Here is a 19026-nt window from a genome sequence, read left to right as displayed (position 1 = left end):
ATGTGATTTATATTGGTGAGGAATATCTGTATAGTTTTTTTTTTCCCACTATAAGCACATTGGATGAATGAGTGAAAAAGTGTCATGTTTGTTGGGCAGAGTAATCAAATCTATTCCTAATCTTTTCCTCTTAACTAGCACAACATCCTCTTTTGTCTCTTGTCATCGGACTTCAATTCCGCCTGCTAGTCCAAATGTCAAAGGCCCCTTATTGTCCCAGCTGCCTGTTTCAAACCAGTTCAGAAAGTCAGACATTGCAAATGTCCCCACGGGAATAAATAAAGTATTTATTCATGACAGCATTGACAAGATATTATCTACATTTAAATATTGAAAAGTTTCTTTTAAACATATTTTAATTTCAGGTGGCATTTGGAACACTTGCATAGGAGTAATAAAAAATAACATTGTTTGATACAAAAACAACAATAACCCATTGTTTTAAACTGTACTCCTTGCCACAGTTACTTCAACAAGACTAAGAGTTTACACCCATGATAACACCTCTGTGAGGCTGCTGTGAGACAGATACTGATCTTTATCAGGTATAATACCATGTTCATCATCTTAGCTGTACTTATTAGCACTAAACACAAGGTACAGCTGAGGCTGATGGGAATACCATTAGTTTTGTAAGTATTTGGTCTTAAACCACAGTATGTGATAAATGAACGTTATGACTTGATTATGGCACTATGAAAAGTAAAGGGATAAAGTCTCACTATTTATCCCGAGGGGAAAAAACAAATTTCATGACAATCCATTCATCCACAAATGTGAACCAGTCAGGGGGATCACCAAGCAAGTAGACGCAACACGCACACAAACACACACACACACACACACTTTGTGAAGCCCCAAAAATAGAACACTTGAATCTAGTGACGCAGTTTCTCACTGGAGAGTGTCCAGGGACCACTGGGTCAGGAAGACCTGCTTAAGACAGGGGGGAGAGACAGGGGGAGAGAGAGAGAGAGAGAGAGAGAGAGAAAGGAGACAAAAAGAGTAAGCGAATGAGAGAGTTGGGATGGAGGGTGGTGTACCAGAAAATAGTTCTACAATTTTCTTACAAACCATGCGGGTGTCTGTCATTACCCGGCCTGGATACTGTACCCGACACGTTGGAGGTTTGGGATTGAATGCGTATTCCCTTGTGAGGGGAAATATAGGGAGGTAAAGACAGATGAGACATATGAGTAAGGACAAATCTCACAGGACAACAATCTTTGACGTTTGACCCTTGGCATCCTTTTCATCCTGTATCAACCGGCCATAGGAAGATTAAAGCATTATGTAACAGCGTGCATGTGTGTGTGTGTGTGTGTGTGTGTGTGTGTGTGTGTGTGTGTGTGTGTGTGTGTGTTTGTAATATTATGACATTGATCCCCACAGATATCTCTGACGTAAAGAAAACAGCAGTCGATAACTTGCTTTTCTGCAGGAAGTTGGATAGGGAGGGATGGTATGATAAGGCCGTTGTGAGGAGAAACACAAATATTAGACAGATGAAGTGAAATGTATGTGAGCGAGTGAGCAAGTGAATCACTGAGTGAGTACGTGAGAGAGTGAACAACTGAGTGACCTTAAAAGGCCACACGTCCTCGCTGGTGACTGAATGAGCGAGTGAAAGGGGGCCCTGGGGTTATCTCTGTGAAGCACCGCTCTATTTATAGATCATCTCGAAAAAGATTCCCTGCCCCTCTGCTACCCCCCCACCCAGTTGCCCCTCCTTTGTTTTCAATTAGCCCTTGATGGGTGGAGTAATGCAATCAGGAGTAACTACGGCTCACCCGGAGTCTCCTCTCTCAGTCTGCCCAGACTCCGCACAGGCAAACACTCCTCAAACAGGAAGGTAAGACCCAACTCTGTTCAACTGCTCCATCCATCCATCCACCCATCCATCTTTGGACCCATTCATCCTTTCATTGGTGTCCATTCACTGTGTCTTCCATTTTCCAGGTTGCTCTGGCATCCTCCTGTCTGCCTCCCCATCCACCTGCTCATGTTCTTCCTCTTTCTACCTGCACAGTACCTTCACTATTTAACCCCCTCTTCTCTCCACCCATCTGTCTGCCCTCATGTCTGTCTCAGAGACTTCATCTTTTATTAAATCATCTATCTCCAAAAAAAACCCTGTTGACCCCTGTTCATTTCCAACCGTCTTTCCTCTCTTCTCATCAATCTCACACTTCGCTTCAGCAAAACTGTGTCAGTGAAGGTGTCAGCTGCTGACTTGTTTTATTACACAGTAACTTCCATTTTGGCAAACCAGTTGGTTCTTTTGCTTTTATTGTGGCTTTACAGCATTTGTCGCACTTCATAGCATTTTGGTGTGATGCAATTCAGTATAAAATCTTTTAGTCACACTTTTTAAGTATACAAAGTACCTGTTAATACAACAACTAAGAGATGCGAAATGTTCCTGAAAAGATCTCCACACAGAAGAGGAATATAGTATCTTTACAGTAGCATGGCATTTTAGAGTCGGTGGAAGGATTCAGGTTGAACTGCACATTTTTATTTGTATTGCATTTACTTCAGGATTTAATAGGAACATTTTCAATTTAGAGCTTAATTCGATTATACATTTTATTCTTAAAAGCCTACTATTACTGACTGTTGTTAAATACGTATTCAATCATCGAGGAATTCCACCAGAATTGTTGCTTTGAAAGAGTAGAAAATCGATGTAAGCAGGCTGTTTAGAGGTCTCACTGTCAGAGATAGTACTGGTTTATGGATTGCACACTATACATGGTTGGATAACATTTTAAAGACAAAAATGTGCATCTTAAAACATTTGGTAATGTGAAGAGCTGTAGATATTAGGGTTACTTGAGCCATAAAAAGCACATTGATTTTTATTTTTCAGCTTGACAAAAAAATAAATTCCTTGCAATAATTTGAAAATGAGTGTGGATTTAAACAAAAGACATAATGCACTGAGAGTTGATTGAGGGAATAGGCCAGGCTGCACCGATGGGCAGCATCAAAGAGACCCCAGGAGCTGGGAAACAGCTGCATGACGTGTCTAATAAAGCTGGAGGTTTTATTTGTGGCAGTTGAGATTATCCTTTTTTTATTTTTAGGAGTCCAATAAATCCTTATATAAGCTAGGTGAGTCATGGTTGGAGCAATAGACAATGAGGGAATGTGGGAGGGTTGAGAATAACTCGAGCATAAAGGACGGGCATATTATAGGCCTCAACTTAAGCCAGATAAAAGACACTATACACAACAGATCACACACAGATCTAATGTTGGAGCACAGAGGTGGGAACACACAATGATCGCAAATAGATCAAGGGCAAGAAGCTCCGACTGTACGCGCACAATAAAAGAGCAAGATAAAGGGAATAACAACAGAGGAGCAAAGCTGAATCAAAAACAGGAATTCAAGCAATTAAGAAAACCAGAAAAGAATGAAAGAGTGGTCAGGAGGGATATGAATTTTGAGTTTTCCATGTTTTTTTTCTAGCCTCCTTATATGGTCAAAGCTTTGCCGAGCACATATAGTCACATCATTAGTAGAGTGTGTGTGTGTGGGTGAGTGTCAAACTAAAAGCATGGGGTGGCAATATATTCAAGCTCATTTCATATCTTCTCATATAACCTTTTCCCATACCTCGTGAAGATGTCCAGACTGCACACACACATTTAGATTTATTGCCTCTATACTATCCTTGGTCCAGAGAGAGTAAGAGTATTTAGGCACAGGTGGGATAACCAGAGGGCTTAACAGGCAGACCACAAACAGCTGCAGATTGTGAGTAGCCATTATTATGAGTGCCATTCAAACCCACTTATACAAAGACATACACTCACACACCAGCACGATGACAAGGGATACAGTGATCTGGTGCTGACAGCTGGCCGTGAGGTGATGGATCGGTCAAAGTACCGCGGCATAGTGAACGTTGGTATGCAATGTGGGGAAAGTTGAGTGTCTCTAAGCAGGGCTGATAGGAGTTATTTATATCCTTCTCATCTATCACCTTTGAGTTCTGATACCGAGAACAAAATGAAGGACTGCTGAGAGATGGGAGAGAGAGATGAAAGGGAACGAAATGCAACATGGAAAAAAAATCGGTCATGTGAAGGATCTTGATACCGAAGGTGTCCTAGAAAACATTTATTGCTTGGAATTAAGGATCTCTGAGAAATTGCTGTCTGCGTCAGTGTCACTACAAATATGTATTTGAACTGAGTAGCAAAAAGACAAAACTGTACAAAGCTTTTTGTTATTTAGATGATGGGGGTTGAAAAATTGTCCGGATGAAGCTGTTTCATTTGTGAAATCAACTCGATGCGGGAGTTTACCTCGGTTTACAACTGCTGTGAGCATTAAGTCACGTACTTTAGACAGAATACTTTCTCTCCTCTCACTTCCTGTGTCTCTTTTTGTTTCCCACTCTCTCAGGTAAGAGACTCTTTGTGACAATGACTGAGCGCTACGACTGCCACTACTGCAAAGAGTCCCTTTTTGGGAAGAAGTATGTTCTGAGAGAGGAGAATCCCTACTGTGTGAAATGTTACGAGAGCCTGTACTCCAACACCTGTGAGGAGTGCAAGAAGCCCATTGGCTGTAACACCAGGGTAAGAGATGTCACAAAATACATTGAGCATATGATCCCTAACACGCTCTTTCTTTGGATTTCTGTCTTGAACACTATTTATCATCAAAGTTGGTACAGCTCTAACCATCTATCTGATGTTCTTGTAGGATCTGTCTTACAAGGACCGTCACTGGCATGAGGAGTGTTTCATGTGTTTCCAGTGCAAGCGTTCGCTTGTGGACAAGCCCTTCTCCACCAAGGATGAAAAGCTCCTCTGCACTGAGTGCTACTCCAATGAGTATTCCTCCAAGTGCCATGACTGCAAGAAAACCATCATGCCAGGTATAGGAAGAAAACCACACAGAGAGCAAGATATTTAAGTTGAGTCTATACCAAAGCAACACAGCAAATTCCAATTTTTGATATGAAAAACTTTGCGAAAGTATGTAAGCGTCAGAATAGTGCCTCTGTGAATGGTTTACAAATGATTGTCTTAAATCTAAATGCTGCCAAATGTGTCATTATAAGTACAATACATCAGTGCAATTATGTGAGGGAAAGTGTGCACTGCAGTTAGTCAGTAATAATAACTTTATTTTTATAGCACCTTTCCAAAACAAAGTGCTTCACAATAAACATGAAAGCAAATAAGAAACACAATCAAACAGGTGAAATAAGATAAAAATAAATAAATAAAATACAATCTGTCAGATGTAAAAAATAAGTGAGTCTTCAGAAGAGATTTAAAAGAGGATACTGAATTTGCCTGCCTTAGATTACCAGGAAGGGAGTTCATCTTCAGTGACCAGTCGTGAATTTGGAACTGTTAGTAAGACGACTGGGTTTCTAGTATGCTTATGAATTATCAGTTAATGTGTTGAAAAGACAACATCTGTGCATAGGGAAGCAAATATAGTCACAGCAAGTTTTTACGGAGGATGCAGCATAAATAGAAACTGTAACTGTAATGTGTTTTACATCATGTATCTAACAATGTAATTACGTATTCAGGAACTGGGGCAATTCTAACGCTTTAACTAAGAAATATAAAATCACTCCTGATTATTAAACCATAAAAATGTGTATGGTACCACATGTACGGTTTATCATATTATTATCACTTTATTATCATATTATGGTGACCTCTTAACTGTCATCTCGATTGATACTAATAAAAAAGGACCAATATGAACACTCTGGACATTTTTAATATCAAGTTGATAGTTAAACTCAAGTTTTTTTTCCATAAATTGAATTGGTTGTTCTCACAAACAACACCAAAATAAAACATGTAAATGTATATTGTTTCTTGACTCCAAAACGCACATTTTGTTTTTTCTAATTCTTATTGCTGTCTTTGCCTTCCTTCACTAACTCCATCCATCCCTTTATGTTGTGTGTCTCTGAAGGCTCCAGGAAGATGGAGCACAAGGGGAACAGCTGGCACGAGACCTGTTTCACCTGCCAGCGATGCCAGCAGCCCATTGGCATCAAGAGCTTTATCCCGAAGGACAGCCATAACTTCTGTGTGCCCTGCTATGAGAAGCAGTTTGCCATGCAGTGTGTGCACTGCAAGAAGGTATAGGAGACCAACCTGGAACTGATTTTCAAAGTAGTACTCAATCATTCTCCATCTTTACGAAAAGAACAATGATTACACCTGAAGTGTGACCATATGACATTCCTGTTTCCTCTTATTAGCCCATCACCACTGGCGGGGTGACCTACCATGACCAGCCCTGGCACAAGGACTGCTTCCTGTGCACTAGCTGCAAGCAGCAGCTGTCTGGCCAGAGGTTTACCTCTAGAGATGACTTTGCCTATTGTCTCAACTGTTTCTGCAACCTTTATGCCAAGAAGTGTGCCTCCTGCACCACCCCCATCAGCGGTAATCACAATGAATCAATGTTTTTGTCATGAAACTTGTTGAAAGTGTGAAAGGTGTGGCATGGGCAAAGGAAGAACCCACACAAATTATTTTTGTGTGATATGCCATTTAGGTCCACGCTTTATAAGATTTCCCCAGTTGTTTTAACTTGGACTTGTTCTTCACTTTCAGGCCTTGGAGGTAGTAAGTACATTTCCTTTGAGGAGCGCCAGTGGCACAATGACTGCTTCAACTGTAAGAAGTGCTCCGTGTCCCTGGTTGGCCGTGGCTTCCTCACTGAACGTGATGACATCCTGTGCCCAGAGTGCGGCAAGGACATCTAATTCAGTCTGAAGGACGGCTAATACATCGGATTGGATGATCATGTTACAATAGAGCAATGTCAAAGATACAATAAATACTATCAGAGCACAGAGCATAGCATCCATAGCATCTTTACAACCTTACTATGAATGTATATTGTTGTATGTCATGAAATAAAAACTACTAACAGTATTATTTGAATTTAGAGATATTATTTAAATAAATTGTTCTTTGAGAAAAAGTTGTCACTAATAAAATAACATGAACGTAAAGATCTTTCCTTATGCAACAGCATCATGGTTGCAGATAGACACTGTATGAAGCATTTTGAAATAAATCTACAATGTTAATGTTGATTATCCACTTTGAATTGCTATAATTGCTGCTTTGTGCATGGACTAGCTTGATGCTATAATTAGTAGAGGTTTTAAGAATGAGCTCTGGTATTACCAATTAAAAATATTAAAATTGTGTCTTTACTCTTATAATTCCAACTGAAGCTGTATGATATCACATGCATTTCAGAATTGTTCATATGAAAAACAAAAGGGTGAAAATATTTCTACTGTCTGACCTTTGAACAGAAGAATTTACACAAATTTTATACAAAAGGTACTGCAGGTTGGTGGGTCGGGGATCTCTTAAAGATAGGGAAGAAAAACGGCAGCATTGAAAAATATGACAAATAGACGATTCGTTTTTCCATTGAATCTTTGAAGTAGTGCAGAAAATAAGCTTAAGGTAAGGCTATGGTGCCAACCAGTTTTGTTGAGCAAGATAATCTCCACAAATGAACACCACTTTCATTCATTTTGAAGCGTGAATGCAATCAGCAGAAGTGAAAAGCAAATAAACGCTATAAACAAACTACATCAAGGTTGCATGAGTCAGCTGTAGCTGATAACCAAAGACACCGTCCAAAAACAATAAAAGTGGGGAAATAGTTTTTGTTCCATAGACATACAGTCTATGGTTTTCCCTATGGTTGTAAAGAGAACGGTCTTCCCCCACTGTGTGTCTGGCCGCAGAATAGCAGCTGGGGTTCAGCGATGCACTCAGCGTTATGACTTGCGGCCTTTACCGGTAAAGAGTAGTGTGTGAGGAATCAACAGGCAGTATATAGAACAGTCAATAAAAGGTGTTTTGAAAAAGTGTGAGTCAACGCAACCACAATAGCTCCTTGAGCATGCAGCCATAAATGAGCACCCAACATGTAATGCAGTAGAATGCAATATTAGCTTTGGACAGACATAGCGGTGCACACTCGCTCACTCACTCACTCACCCACTGACTAACGCAAGCCATTGCATGATTCTCCCAGGGGAAATGACAAATTACCAGACGATTTCTTTACGAGAGAGTCCCATTTCTTTGCAAACTTATGAGCCTGTAAAGCCTTTGAGATGACACACCGCGATTTGAGGCTGTAGCTAGATACAATATCAGCGTTTCAATGATGGAGAGCAAACGCCTTCTGCTTACCATTGAGCTTCCATGAGCTTCTTGCAGCCATGGGTCTTTGGCTACAGTTTGCAGATGGCTGAACCACTTACATTTCTCTCCGTCTTTGCAATTCTTCGCCGATATTGTAAGGCTCTTTTTTTAAGTCCGTCTTCCTTTTTTTTGGTTGCTTTGCAGCATATAGGCAGTTGTTCTTGTGCTTTCAGTACATGAATGGACGTGTGTGTGCATCATCTGTTAATATGAGGCCAAAGTCTGCCTATTTTCTAAAGGCTGTAAACAAGTCATAAACAGGTGCAGAAGTCTAGTTTTCTCTCAGAGCACTCGAATAACAATATGCTCGGTTATTGTGGATTTGTGTCCCCCAAATTATGCAAAAAAAGAAAAAAAAGATGGTTATCCGAGCTTTAAGTAGAATTTAGATTTCCTTTATTACTTTTTACAGCGTTAGTTTAAGGTACTTTTCAATTCCGGCATATCAGACATGGACCACAAAGCGGTTTGCTTTTCTGTAATTAAATCAACAGAAGCGATTAATTGTATTGAGACAATTTATTTTAAAAAGCATCGATACAAACATGACACTGGATTTCACAATGGATTTAAAATGCTTTGTAAATCTTTTTGATGAACTCTGTCTACATCCGTTTCAAAGAAAGTAACTGAGTCAATCTATACACAATTCAGAATACATACTTCCAAAATAACAATATTCCTGGTTTAGTCTATTTTAAGATGATATTCAAGTACATGAATAAAGGTTACTTGCTTCCTCTGTGTCAAAATGGCTGTTTAACCATGGACTATGATCCAGCCTGAAAAAAAAAAATGCACAATAACAAGATACTCATATTTAAAAACCCTGAACAACTGAGGCCAAACATCAGTGGAATGGAGTTCATTGAGAAGAAAAGAAAAGACACCTACTATCGCTTCAAACACACTATTGTTTTGCACTGCCTTAAAAAGTGTTAACAATGAATCTTAGATATGTCCATCAGTCACAATCTCAAACTATGAGAGCCTAAATCATTTGTTTCAAAGATAATCTGTCCATTCAAGTCATGGTACTACCACTTACAACATTTTAAACAAAACCTAGACAGGAAAAGCACCCTGTCACCTTCGCAACTCAGTACTGGAGGCCCTCTGAACAAAACCAACTTGTGCACAGAAACAGAACATCAACAACCATCATTTCCATAAATGGCATTTCAGAAAACAAAAGTCGTGTTACTTGTTTTGTCCTCGAGAAGCTCTCCGTGTAGGACACGAGGAGAGTCGCTGATCATCTATGGTAAGGGCACTTGAGGTTGTGGAAAGCTACAAGGAAGCTTGTGACTTTAAAAGCAGGATCCTCGGAGAACCATCCCGTCAGCTCATGGCAGACAGAGAGCTGTGAGGTGGCGTAGACACACAGGTTTAAGGGGTTTCATCCCTTCTGTGGTACATTTAGTTGGATAACTTGGATGGGGAGAGCACAGATACTGGGAAACAACATTCGGTGGGAGGGGAGCGGTCTGTCCTTCAGAGCCCGAGCTGCAATCAGGTCCGTGTGTATAGAGGTTAGAGGTCAGGGCCACGTCACATGGTGGATCTTTTTCTTCAAATCTGGAGACTTCATTGCACCCTGAAGAGATGGAAGATGAAACATTAACAAATATTACAAAAAGTGGTCTAATGTAATGTGTTACTGATCAATTAGCATGCCAATATCAACGGTTTATTACATTTATGGATTCATGATAATTTCCTATCGTGAGTTTTCTGTTTTGCACATAAAGTATTTGAGTTGCAAAGTTTTTTTGCCATTTTAGAGGCATGTTTTCATCTTTATTTACAGTATTTGTAATTATATTTTCCATATTTTGTATTTCAAAGAATCAACTGTATTGTGAAAGTATTACTGTTAGTAACAATTTTGATAACTATGCACATTTTCCTTGAGTCACACAGTAAACTTGCATGTAACAGAACAAAAAGTTCCTACCGAGCCGTTTGCTTCCCGTTTGAGGTCTGCTGTGTCGGTGCTGCAATGAATGGATGAGGAAGAGGAAGAGGAAGACGTGTCTCCAGACAGCTTAGGGGCGGGGCTGCACCAGTTTGCAGCAGGAGGAGGTTTTAACCTGTCAGTGATTCCCGTTGACAAGGCGGTTCCTTCTGGTTTCTTTACTTTTAATGGGCCGGAGTGAGAGGAACTGCCGTCAAACACAATCAGAGGCCTTTTCCTATTATGGTCGTTACTGGAACAGAAAATGACCAAACAACAATTACAACAACAACCAATCGTTTGAACTAAAATGGATTAAACTCATGTTGATGGTAAGGGCTCTAGTTTTGAGCAGGTGCACAGGGAGAAGCACTGCTCTGTGCTGGCATATTTGCTGAGGCACACCTGTACCAGTTTGGTATCTTGGTGACTCTCCGTGCCTCACAGATGGAGGAGGGAGACAGCAGACGGTGTGCCATTGCCGATCCAGCAGCACACTGCAAACTGTGTGCCAACGACCGTATTTTGTGCTGCATATCACCCAACTGCTCGGAGCAGATTGCTGCACAGGTCACACAGCGCACCTGCGTTATTAACTATTTGTGGCACTTGAATTGGTGGAGACACGTGCACATGAACTTCTCTAAAACACCTTTGGTCATGTTTTGAGTTTCTGTCTCAAAAACTGCACTGTATGCTGATTTTAAATTTGTGAAGAAGAAGAGAGCACTGGTTTAAGATTGGTACTCGGTATTTGAGAGCACCCTGAGTTGAGGTATTTTAATCTGTAACGGTTTGAATGAAAGTGTATCTTTAGTCTGGACAGGTAGACGTGTGACTGTGATGACCAACATTATGTGATGGAGAGAATTCAATATTTCATCAGACTGGTCTCACCTGCTGTATGTTAAACTAGGGGTGCAGTTTGTACATTTTATAGTGCCAGGCAGGCAGCAGATTTGTGAGAACGGTGTCTTTGAAGATAACCAGCAGCTCAATAACAGTCTTAAAAAGTTGTTTTAATTTTCCCCATCGGTTATGGGATGCTGAGTAACTATATAACAGAGTAACGTACGTGCTTCAATGTTTAACTTTAACGTTGCAGCTGGTTAAGGTGGAGCTCATTTTAATTACTTTTTTCCATTTCATCTGAACCTGCAGTAGCTAACTGAAGTTATCAAATACATGTTGTGGATTACAAGCTACAATGTCTCCCTTTAAGATGTAGTGGGTCAGATGTATTAATGGTAATACTATAATAAAGAAGTATCCCAAGAGTAACGGTATGGTACTTATGTAAATGTAACGTTTCTTAGTTACTTTCCGTCCCTAATAAGCTGCCCATGAAAACACAGTAAGGTGCATCTTGAAAGCCTCCAGTGTAGCAAGCGTTACCTGTCTGAACTGTGACCGGCCGCTGTGTGCCTCCCTCGGATCTTCTCCATCCTCTTTCCCCAGCGACTGTCGGGTAAAGTCCTCTGCGGCAGCGGGATGACATGCCGAAGGTAAAGCTCTGTGAGCCGGTCCCGGCTTTCACATTCTCTGGTACTGACATGTTTCTGATTCAGACAGAAAGAAATGTTAGCTCACCTTTTTTTCCCGATATTACAAACATGAGGCTACCGACTGCTGATGTACGCAGACCGTTTCTCTCGAAACATTAACTCACCTCACGTAAGATTAGCTGCATGAACTCGTGAGACAACAGCTCAGGGTGCAGTAATAGATCCACACCCGAGCTACAGACAGCTTTTCCATCTTTTCCTGTGGAAGTCGCCATATTGAATGCTATTCTCTTCCCGGCATGCACCGCGGCATAACAACACGGTATGTCTTTTTACTCTTTTTTTCACCAACTTTATTGAGACAATTGTAGCTCAAGTTATACAACTTGAGTCTACAAAAAAAAAAAAAGTGGAAAAAAGGTTGTATTGAAAAAGATAAAAATAAAGTTGAATATATATTTTGGTTATACGTTTTACCATCTATTTTTGTTTGAAGGCTTCATTCAGAGGAAATGTAGGCCGTCGTTTGTCAAGAACAGTCTGTTCTAAAACATTTGGCTTTTCGATTAAGAATTTGGATTTGTGAATATGAATTCTTGTCAATTAAGTCAATGATAAGATAATTATGCAAGTAGAACTGCGACCTGAGATTCCTGTCATATTCCAAACAATACATTTTTCTAAAATAATAGAAAGTGAGGATGAATATCATCAGAATTAATTTGTGATAATTTACTCCAAAGTTGTTTTGTACGAACACAACATGCCATTTACTTATGATTCCTGCACGTTTGTATGCTTATTGAAAAACATAAAATTATCTATTTTTATGAAAGTGCTAATACTAATCATGAAGATACTCCAGTACAAGTAAAATCCCTGCACAAGTATTATCATCAAAATTCATTTAAAGTATCAAAAGTAGCCCAACTCATTGTGTGGTACAATGATACGTTTTGTATTCATATTACTGCTGGATTCATGTTCATGTTGCATTTTACTGCTGTCGATTTTTAAGGTTCTGCTAATGTTAATATTAACTTATTCATACTGTTAATAGTTAAATCTATAACAATGTATCATCGTTACTGTCCTGTGAGAACCACGTATCTTGTAGAAATCCATCCCTGTTTTCAGCTTTGTAATGATGCATTTTCCAGCTGATACATTTTAAATACTTTATTTAGCTTAAGAAGCAGGAGAATTGCAGCAGCAGTTGATTCAAAATCAACACATTGAAGATCCATGGTTTTCACTGGACAGGAAGGGGTTGAAAGACTGTGATCTGAAGTACAAAGCTGTCAGACAAATGTAGTAGAGGTTAAATAACAATATTTACCTCTGAGATGTAGTGGAGTAGAAGTATAAAGTAGCAGAAGTTGAATATATGCGAACATGTGTCATCCATTAGCCAATTAGACGAACAGTTTGCAAATAACAACTGATATAACTTATGACTAAATATGTTCTGTCTGAATGGTTTTGAAACGTATTATTTCTAATCAGGTTCATCTGTAACAATATAATATGGTGCACAAACTTATTTCACATGCTTCGAAATAAACAACCATCCATCGAGGGAATGCCTAAAAGAATACTTTAAAATATATGTAAACATAACAAAATTGATAATAAAGTATTTCTTTCAGTTCATGAATTCATTCCAACAAATGTGTAGTGTTTTGTTTGCATAGTGTAAATGTGATGTTGTTGAAATTTGATTACAGGTATATGCTTCATACATTACAACCTTTAATGTGATTTATTTTCAGGCTGACCTATACGCCTAAAATACCATTCAAGAATTGCCACACAAAATGAACACAAAAAAATATATAAGAAAATGTGACCCAGGGCAGAATTATCTTTTATCATCTGTCAGGTTGATGTTTTAAGTTTCTTTTACAACTTTAAATGAATGTAACTCATTTGTGGGATTGTAGACCAACATACAGAGTTTCCAAATTCATATGCAGGCTTTTTTTCAAACCATGTTCCTGAGCTTATACTGGTTGCGCCTGTTATAGGAAACTAGTGCAGCCTCGGACGAGTCTCAGCCTCAGATCAGAGCATAAAAAGTCCCTTCTCCTGACGTCTCTGCAGTTGAATGGTTTGTTGTAACTTAACTGATTAAATTAAGACAGTAATGTGAATTAGAAGCGACCATGTGATCTTAATTAAGAGGGAGAGTATGTTGGTTGTCATGTGTTGGCACATGGTTAAATGTATTTATGTGAGTAAGTATGTACTGTTAATGTGTGTGATGACAATACCTTCCTTGAGTCATGCGACTTTCAGGTATAAACCATTATTAAACAGCACCAGGTGCCATGGTTTTGATTCACCATTTTAAATATAGCTGATAAACTGATAATCACATGAGCAGTTTTGCTATATCAAAAAAGGAAGACCACATGTCTAAACCAGCCCAGCCTGTGAAAAGGTAGTTGCTGTTTGGTGACCTGGTGCCAGACCTGCAGGATCACTGCAAGCATCTCGAATTTCTTCAGCAATTCATGTAAGTGAATGAAGTGAAACAAAATGGCATTTCAGGCTGAGAGTTCAGCAGGAAATGGAGCTATCCATATTTGCAATGAATGAACAGCGCCATCTTCCTGTTTAATGCGGTACTTCATTACAACCGACAACCTGTATTCATATCAAAATGCCAAACATATTTAACACCACAGTGCATTCACTTCATTTGTTCACAGGTGTTCATTTGCGAAAACGATAGTTCAAATGTCTGTGCTAGCCTCTTTCTTCCAATGGTATTAGCTAAGCTGATAGAATTAAATACACAAATGTCTGTATGTAGAGATACTGTACATCCACTCAAAGTGAATAGATGTCTTTGGTATCCCAGCGACCATATTCATTGTAAAAGCGGATGTCTAGACTGTGTTTTTCATCCAAGCACTCAGCAAACTTTTTTACAAACTGAATTTGTTAACCTGGTTCCTTTATTTATGAAAAGATAATACATTCAAGTAACCATTCACAGCTCAATAACTGACACACTTCTTTGTTGACACACGCACAGTTTTAAATAACAGTTGCAACTCACACAAGGCCATGTTTCTGCACAAATGTCATTCAAATTATGATTTTCTTTTAAAGACATCAGTTGAAAGCTTATGGACTTCATTGAACACTAGTACTGTGCATGATTCTTTTTTGTCTACAGTCTGAAGAAACAGAATGCCATTAATGAATCACATCAGGGACTCATTTTGAAATGGAGAAGTAAATTGAAAATGGATGATATGAAATAATTTGGCAGTAAATCTCAGAAACCATAATGGCCACAAAGTTAAAAACAACTGCTTTATCTTGAGACTGAAAGCAGCAGACACAATAATCTCACCACCAGGTCTATTCAGTAGCTGTAATGGAGGTTTACGATCATATCACATGACCTTCCTCAATGGAGGGAGTTCTCCAGTTGTCTGAGAATCCTTCTCTTCTAATCCTTGCTTGCTTTAAAATTGAGATTGAAAGTTTCTTTTGTCAATATGTGTTTAAGGTGAGATTTGATTGCTTATCAAGAGGAAAAGTAAGAGTTAAAAACAGTCGACGTCAACACCTGCTTAATGGGCATCGACAAACTGGCCCTCCTTGTTTCACACAGCTGACTGAGTCTCGCTGCACACGTAGATGTTGCTGGGCCTCACTCTCCTGCGGCTCCGGCCCGGCACTCTGGGACACAGTCTGCAGCTCTTGGGAATGAACTCCTGACAGGCCTCCCTGAACTTCCTGATCCTCCAGCAGTAGATGACGGGGTTGAAGACCGTCTTCAGGTAGCTGAGCCACAGGGCTCCTATGCTGATTGGGTAGAAGACCGAGCTGTAGTAGAACTGCCGGCTGAACACGGCCAGCAAGCTGACCACTGTGTGCGGCAACCAGCACACAGAGAAGCCGACAAAGAGGATGAGAATGGTGGTGAAGGCTCGGGTCTTGAAGCTCATGTCCACCTTGATCTGAGGGGGCCGCTGCAGGCCGGTAAGTCTCATCTTGCTGACTTGGTTGAGCGCTGGCAGGCAGGAATGCTCGCTGGTGTGGTTGTGGATGCGCAGGGTGTTGCGGCGCACAGTGTTGAGGATGCACATGTAAGAGTACAGCATGACAGTGAACGGTACAAAGAATACCGCAACTGCCAACAGCACCGTGTACCCACGGTCTGCCAGAGAATCGCTGTAACCCAGCACACACTGCGGCGCCCAGGCACCCCCAATACCTGCTGCACCCGTCCTCCACCCGACTACAGACGGCAGAGACACACACAGGCTCAGCACCCATGAACCCGCAATCAACAGTTTAGCTCTGTGTGGGGTCAACTTGTCCTGCCGCTGCACAATGATGAGGAAACGGTCCACACTGATTATGAGGAGTATGGACACCCCCTCCAGGACGAACAGCCAGTACAGCATGATGGACGCTCGGCAGAAACCGCTTCCAAAGCTCCAGTCGGCAGTGGCCACGGTGACTGCAGTGAAGGGCATGCAGAGCAGGGAGAGCATAATGTCCGAAAAGGCCAACGTGGCGAGGAGGAGATTGATAGCAGAACGCATGGCAGGTTTCTGGTAAACAATCAGACACACGATGGCGTTGCCGAGGAAACCAATCGTAATCATGAAGATCATTATGGCGGCCAGGGTCACGCGCAGAGTGACTGATATGAGGGGATTAGCAGCTTCTGACGGGAGACTTTCCGCTGCTTCTTCTACCATGTCAGGCCCCATGAAGCCGCACTCCTCCTCCAGCAGGCTTTCGTTACAAAAAGCCATGGCAGCTATTTTTCAGGAGATGTCAGCCCAAAAGACGGTACATGTTTGATTATTGTTGTGGTACGCACGTTAAGTTGTCCTCCGGCAGTTGGTCTTCCATGGCAATATCTGAGAGAGAAAGAATATTGACATATGGCACTTAAAAATACTTTGTGAAACAGAAAACAAACAACCTATAGAGAAACAGTCAAATTGCATAAGAGTGTATGTTCCATGATTTTAATGGATGATGACGTGCTGTCTGTCACTTTAAATAAGCTGCTGGAAACACGATGAGTGTCTCATTAGATAATTGAGTTGCTCTGTCATCTATTACTCAGGGACAATTGTAAATTTGAAACAGTGAGAGGAGGAATGACGTCCCCATTATATAAGCCAGACACACCTCATTGAGCGATATAGTCGCAGACAGGACATACTTGTGCCGCTCGCTGGCTTGAATGAGGTTGATGATTAACAGCTGTACAGACTCACGTGGGCGCGTATACAAACATTCACACCACCGAGCCTCCGAGACAAACAGTACATGTAATTCTTCACACGTGAACAGAAATACACACATTATAGTACAAACCATGGCACAGCGTGTCTTCCTTCAACTGAGCAGAAGGCCATTCTTGGATGATGCTTCAGACTGTGATGCAATCTTGATAAATCAGAGAGGCATCCTCAGGACACGTCTGTTGCTATGGTTTTTCCACCTCCTGCTCCTGACGGCGGGACATTGTTAACAATGTGTTGAGGTCATCCTGGCGTTCAGGTCTCAGATGTGGTCCTCACAGGTGGACTGGCTCCTAAGTGCTGGGAGACAAGAAGATGAGTTCAGGGTCATTACCTCCCATGTTTAGTTCCTTGTGACCGCGTGTTAGAATCTAGATGTGATAGGCCTTAGTGCAGCAGACACCTCCAGCAGTCATAATAGTAGGTGGGAGTAATCATCGATGGCTTTGTTCTAAATGTCCCAGTGAGACATAACAGTGTGACAGTGAGCCAGCATGCACACTATCAGGATCATTGTTATGATCATCAACAAGCTTTTCATACTCTGACTTGTCAAAATATCTTCTGTGAAAAGGCCTGATTCAGTGATTGTACTGTCGTAATATACACAGAATATCTTTGTCACTGTAATATAACTTATAGTCAAAAATCTAAGTTTGAATTACCCTACAATAAGAGGACTAGTGTTACCTCAATATATGATGGTTCCCCCACCCAGGTGAGAGGAAACGGGCCCTCCAGTGACTGTAGCTACATTCTTGCACAAAAACATTATCAGCTACTGCATAGTGTTGCTGGTTGTTGCCAAGGCAACAAGGTCACCACTTCCATGGCAACAGGCAGCCTGTACTCTCATCCCCTATGACAAAATATCCTCTGTATCAGAGTTTTTGCAATTTAGGACTTTGTCAGGACTTCAAACTGCATTTTCTCTTGAAACACAGACGCCTCACTGTCAGACACTATATGGGTCACTATGCTATTGGTCCTTATCTTTTAGTATAATCAATAAAGCATCTATTGAATCAGATGTAGGAGATAAATCACCTTGTTAGAGAACAAAACAAAAATGAGAAGAAAAGGCATGTGGTAGCAAAGAAGAAACCCTGGGATCATGCAGCCTATATGTTACAATAAAACTATGGTAACTAGGCAATAGAATACCTTAACATTTTCCATTTTAACACCTTACTGCAAATTATATGAAGAAGACAATGAGCTGACTTGCCCTGTAGGGGGATCCGAGCTTCTTATTTCAACAGAAAAACAAGTGGATTTACTCAGCTGCTCTGCTCAGCTTTGAATCAATAGGTGGGACTGATGTGGCAATACAAACATGGATAAATATAATAGCCCATAACATTATGAATAAAAATAAAATAATTGAGTAAAGACTTCATTTTCATATAATTTGATGAGTAGCAGCATCCAGATGTAATGAATCTCAGAGGATTATGGTGGCATCAGCTCCTCGATGCAGATGTACAGTGTTTTATATGTGACGCCATAATCTAGTCCTCCCTGCATTGATAAACCACTGCTTACATCCTGTGACATTAACCGTTTTTACATAGCGCCCCCAATTAGCCTGCACTGTGTGTCCCCTCATATTTACATATGAGCCTGTTTCTCTCCATCACCTGTGTTTCTGTGTCAGTCACGCGCTGCTCAACCTGTCTGCATCACCACGAGCCAGTGCTAATCTCAAAATACATGATATACAGGCATCAAAGACAACATACATGGTTATTCCTTCTAAGCAATGCGGAGGGGATTAAAGCAAATACAACGATCCATTTCAAGCATTAAGCAGACATGAATAGGCCTACCTTGACCTTCCATTTGGTACCAGGTTGCATGAATGTCTCTCGTCGATCGCATTTCTCTCCCTGTGCATGCCGAGCCTTTCCCAAAATATCCCACTTTGAACATTTCACTGCCTGTATCGATCGCCATCGCGGCGACTGCGGACGATGCTGACGCTAGACACGCAGGTGGTCACTGATTTAAAGGAGCAGTGCGGAGATTACATTGA

General features: G+C 40.7%; 3 protein-coding genes across 3 annotated transcripts; 1 reads left to right on the top strand and 2 right to left on the bottom strand.

Moving 5' to 3' along the window:
• Positions 1 to 1785: 1785 nt before the first annotated feature.
• fhl2a (four and a half LIM domains 2a) lies at positions 1786 to 7220 on the top strand. The gene is made up of 6 exons (XM_031869547.1): positions 1786 to 1852; positions 4421 to 4596; positions 4724 to 4898; positions 5966 to 6135; positions 6258 to 6444; positions 6616 to 7220. The coding sequence occupies exons 2-6, from the start codon at positions 4441 to 4443 to the stop codon at positions 6765 to 6767; spliced, it is 840 nt and encodes a 279-aa protein (XP_031725407.1). The 5' UTR covers positions 1786 to 1852; positions 4421 to 4440; the 3' UTR covers positions 6768 to 7220.
• Positions 7221 to 8745: 1525 nt separating this feature from the next.
• Positions 8746 to 12017, bottom strand: cunh2orf49 (chromosome unknown C2orf49 homolog). The gene is made up of 4 exons (XM_031869556.1): positions 11868 to 12017; positions 11594 to 11757; positions 10199 to 10451; positions 8746 to 9838 (listed from the first exon to the last, which is right to left on the bottom strand). The coding sequence occupies exons 1-4, from the start codon at positions 11976 to 11978 to the stop codon at positions 9782 to 9784; spliced, it is 585 nt and encodes a 194-aa protein (XP_031725416.1). The 5' UTR covers positions 11979 to 12017; the 3' UTR covers positions 8746 to 9781.
• Positions 12018 to 12697: 680 nt separating this feature from the next.
• On the bottom strand, positions 12698 to 19026 carry gpr45 (G protein-coupled receptor 45). The gene is made up of 3 exons (XM_031869538.1): positions 18821 to 19026; positions 17065 to 17291; positions 12698 to 16598 (listed from the first exon to the last, which is right to left on the bottom strand). Exon 3 carries the CDS (start codon positions 16488 to 16490, stop codon positions 15327 to 15329), a length of 1164 nt encoding a protein of 387 aa, XP_031725398.1. The 5' UTR covers positions 16491 to 16598; positions 17065 to 17291; positions 18821 to 19026; the 3' UTR covers positions 12698 to 15326.

Source organism: Anarrhichthys ocellatus, unplaced genomic scaffold (assembly GCF_004355925.1).
Source record: "Anarrhichthys ocellatus isolate YVR2014 unplaced genomic scaffold, GSC_Weel_1.0 scaffold47, whole genome shotgun sequence".
In the NCBI taxonomy this organism is placed as follows: domain Eukaryota; kingdom Metazoa; phylum Chordata; class Actinopteri; order Perciformes; family Anarhichadidae; genus Anarrhichthys; species Anarrhichthys ocellatus.
The sequence above is the reverse complement of the archived record's forward strand: the minus strand, read 5'-3'. Positions and strand labels throughout refer to the sequence as shown.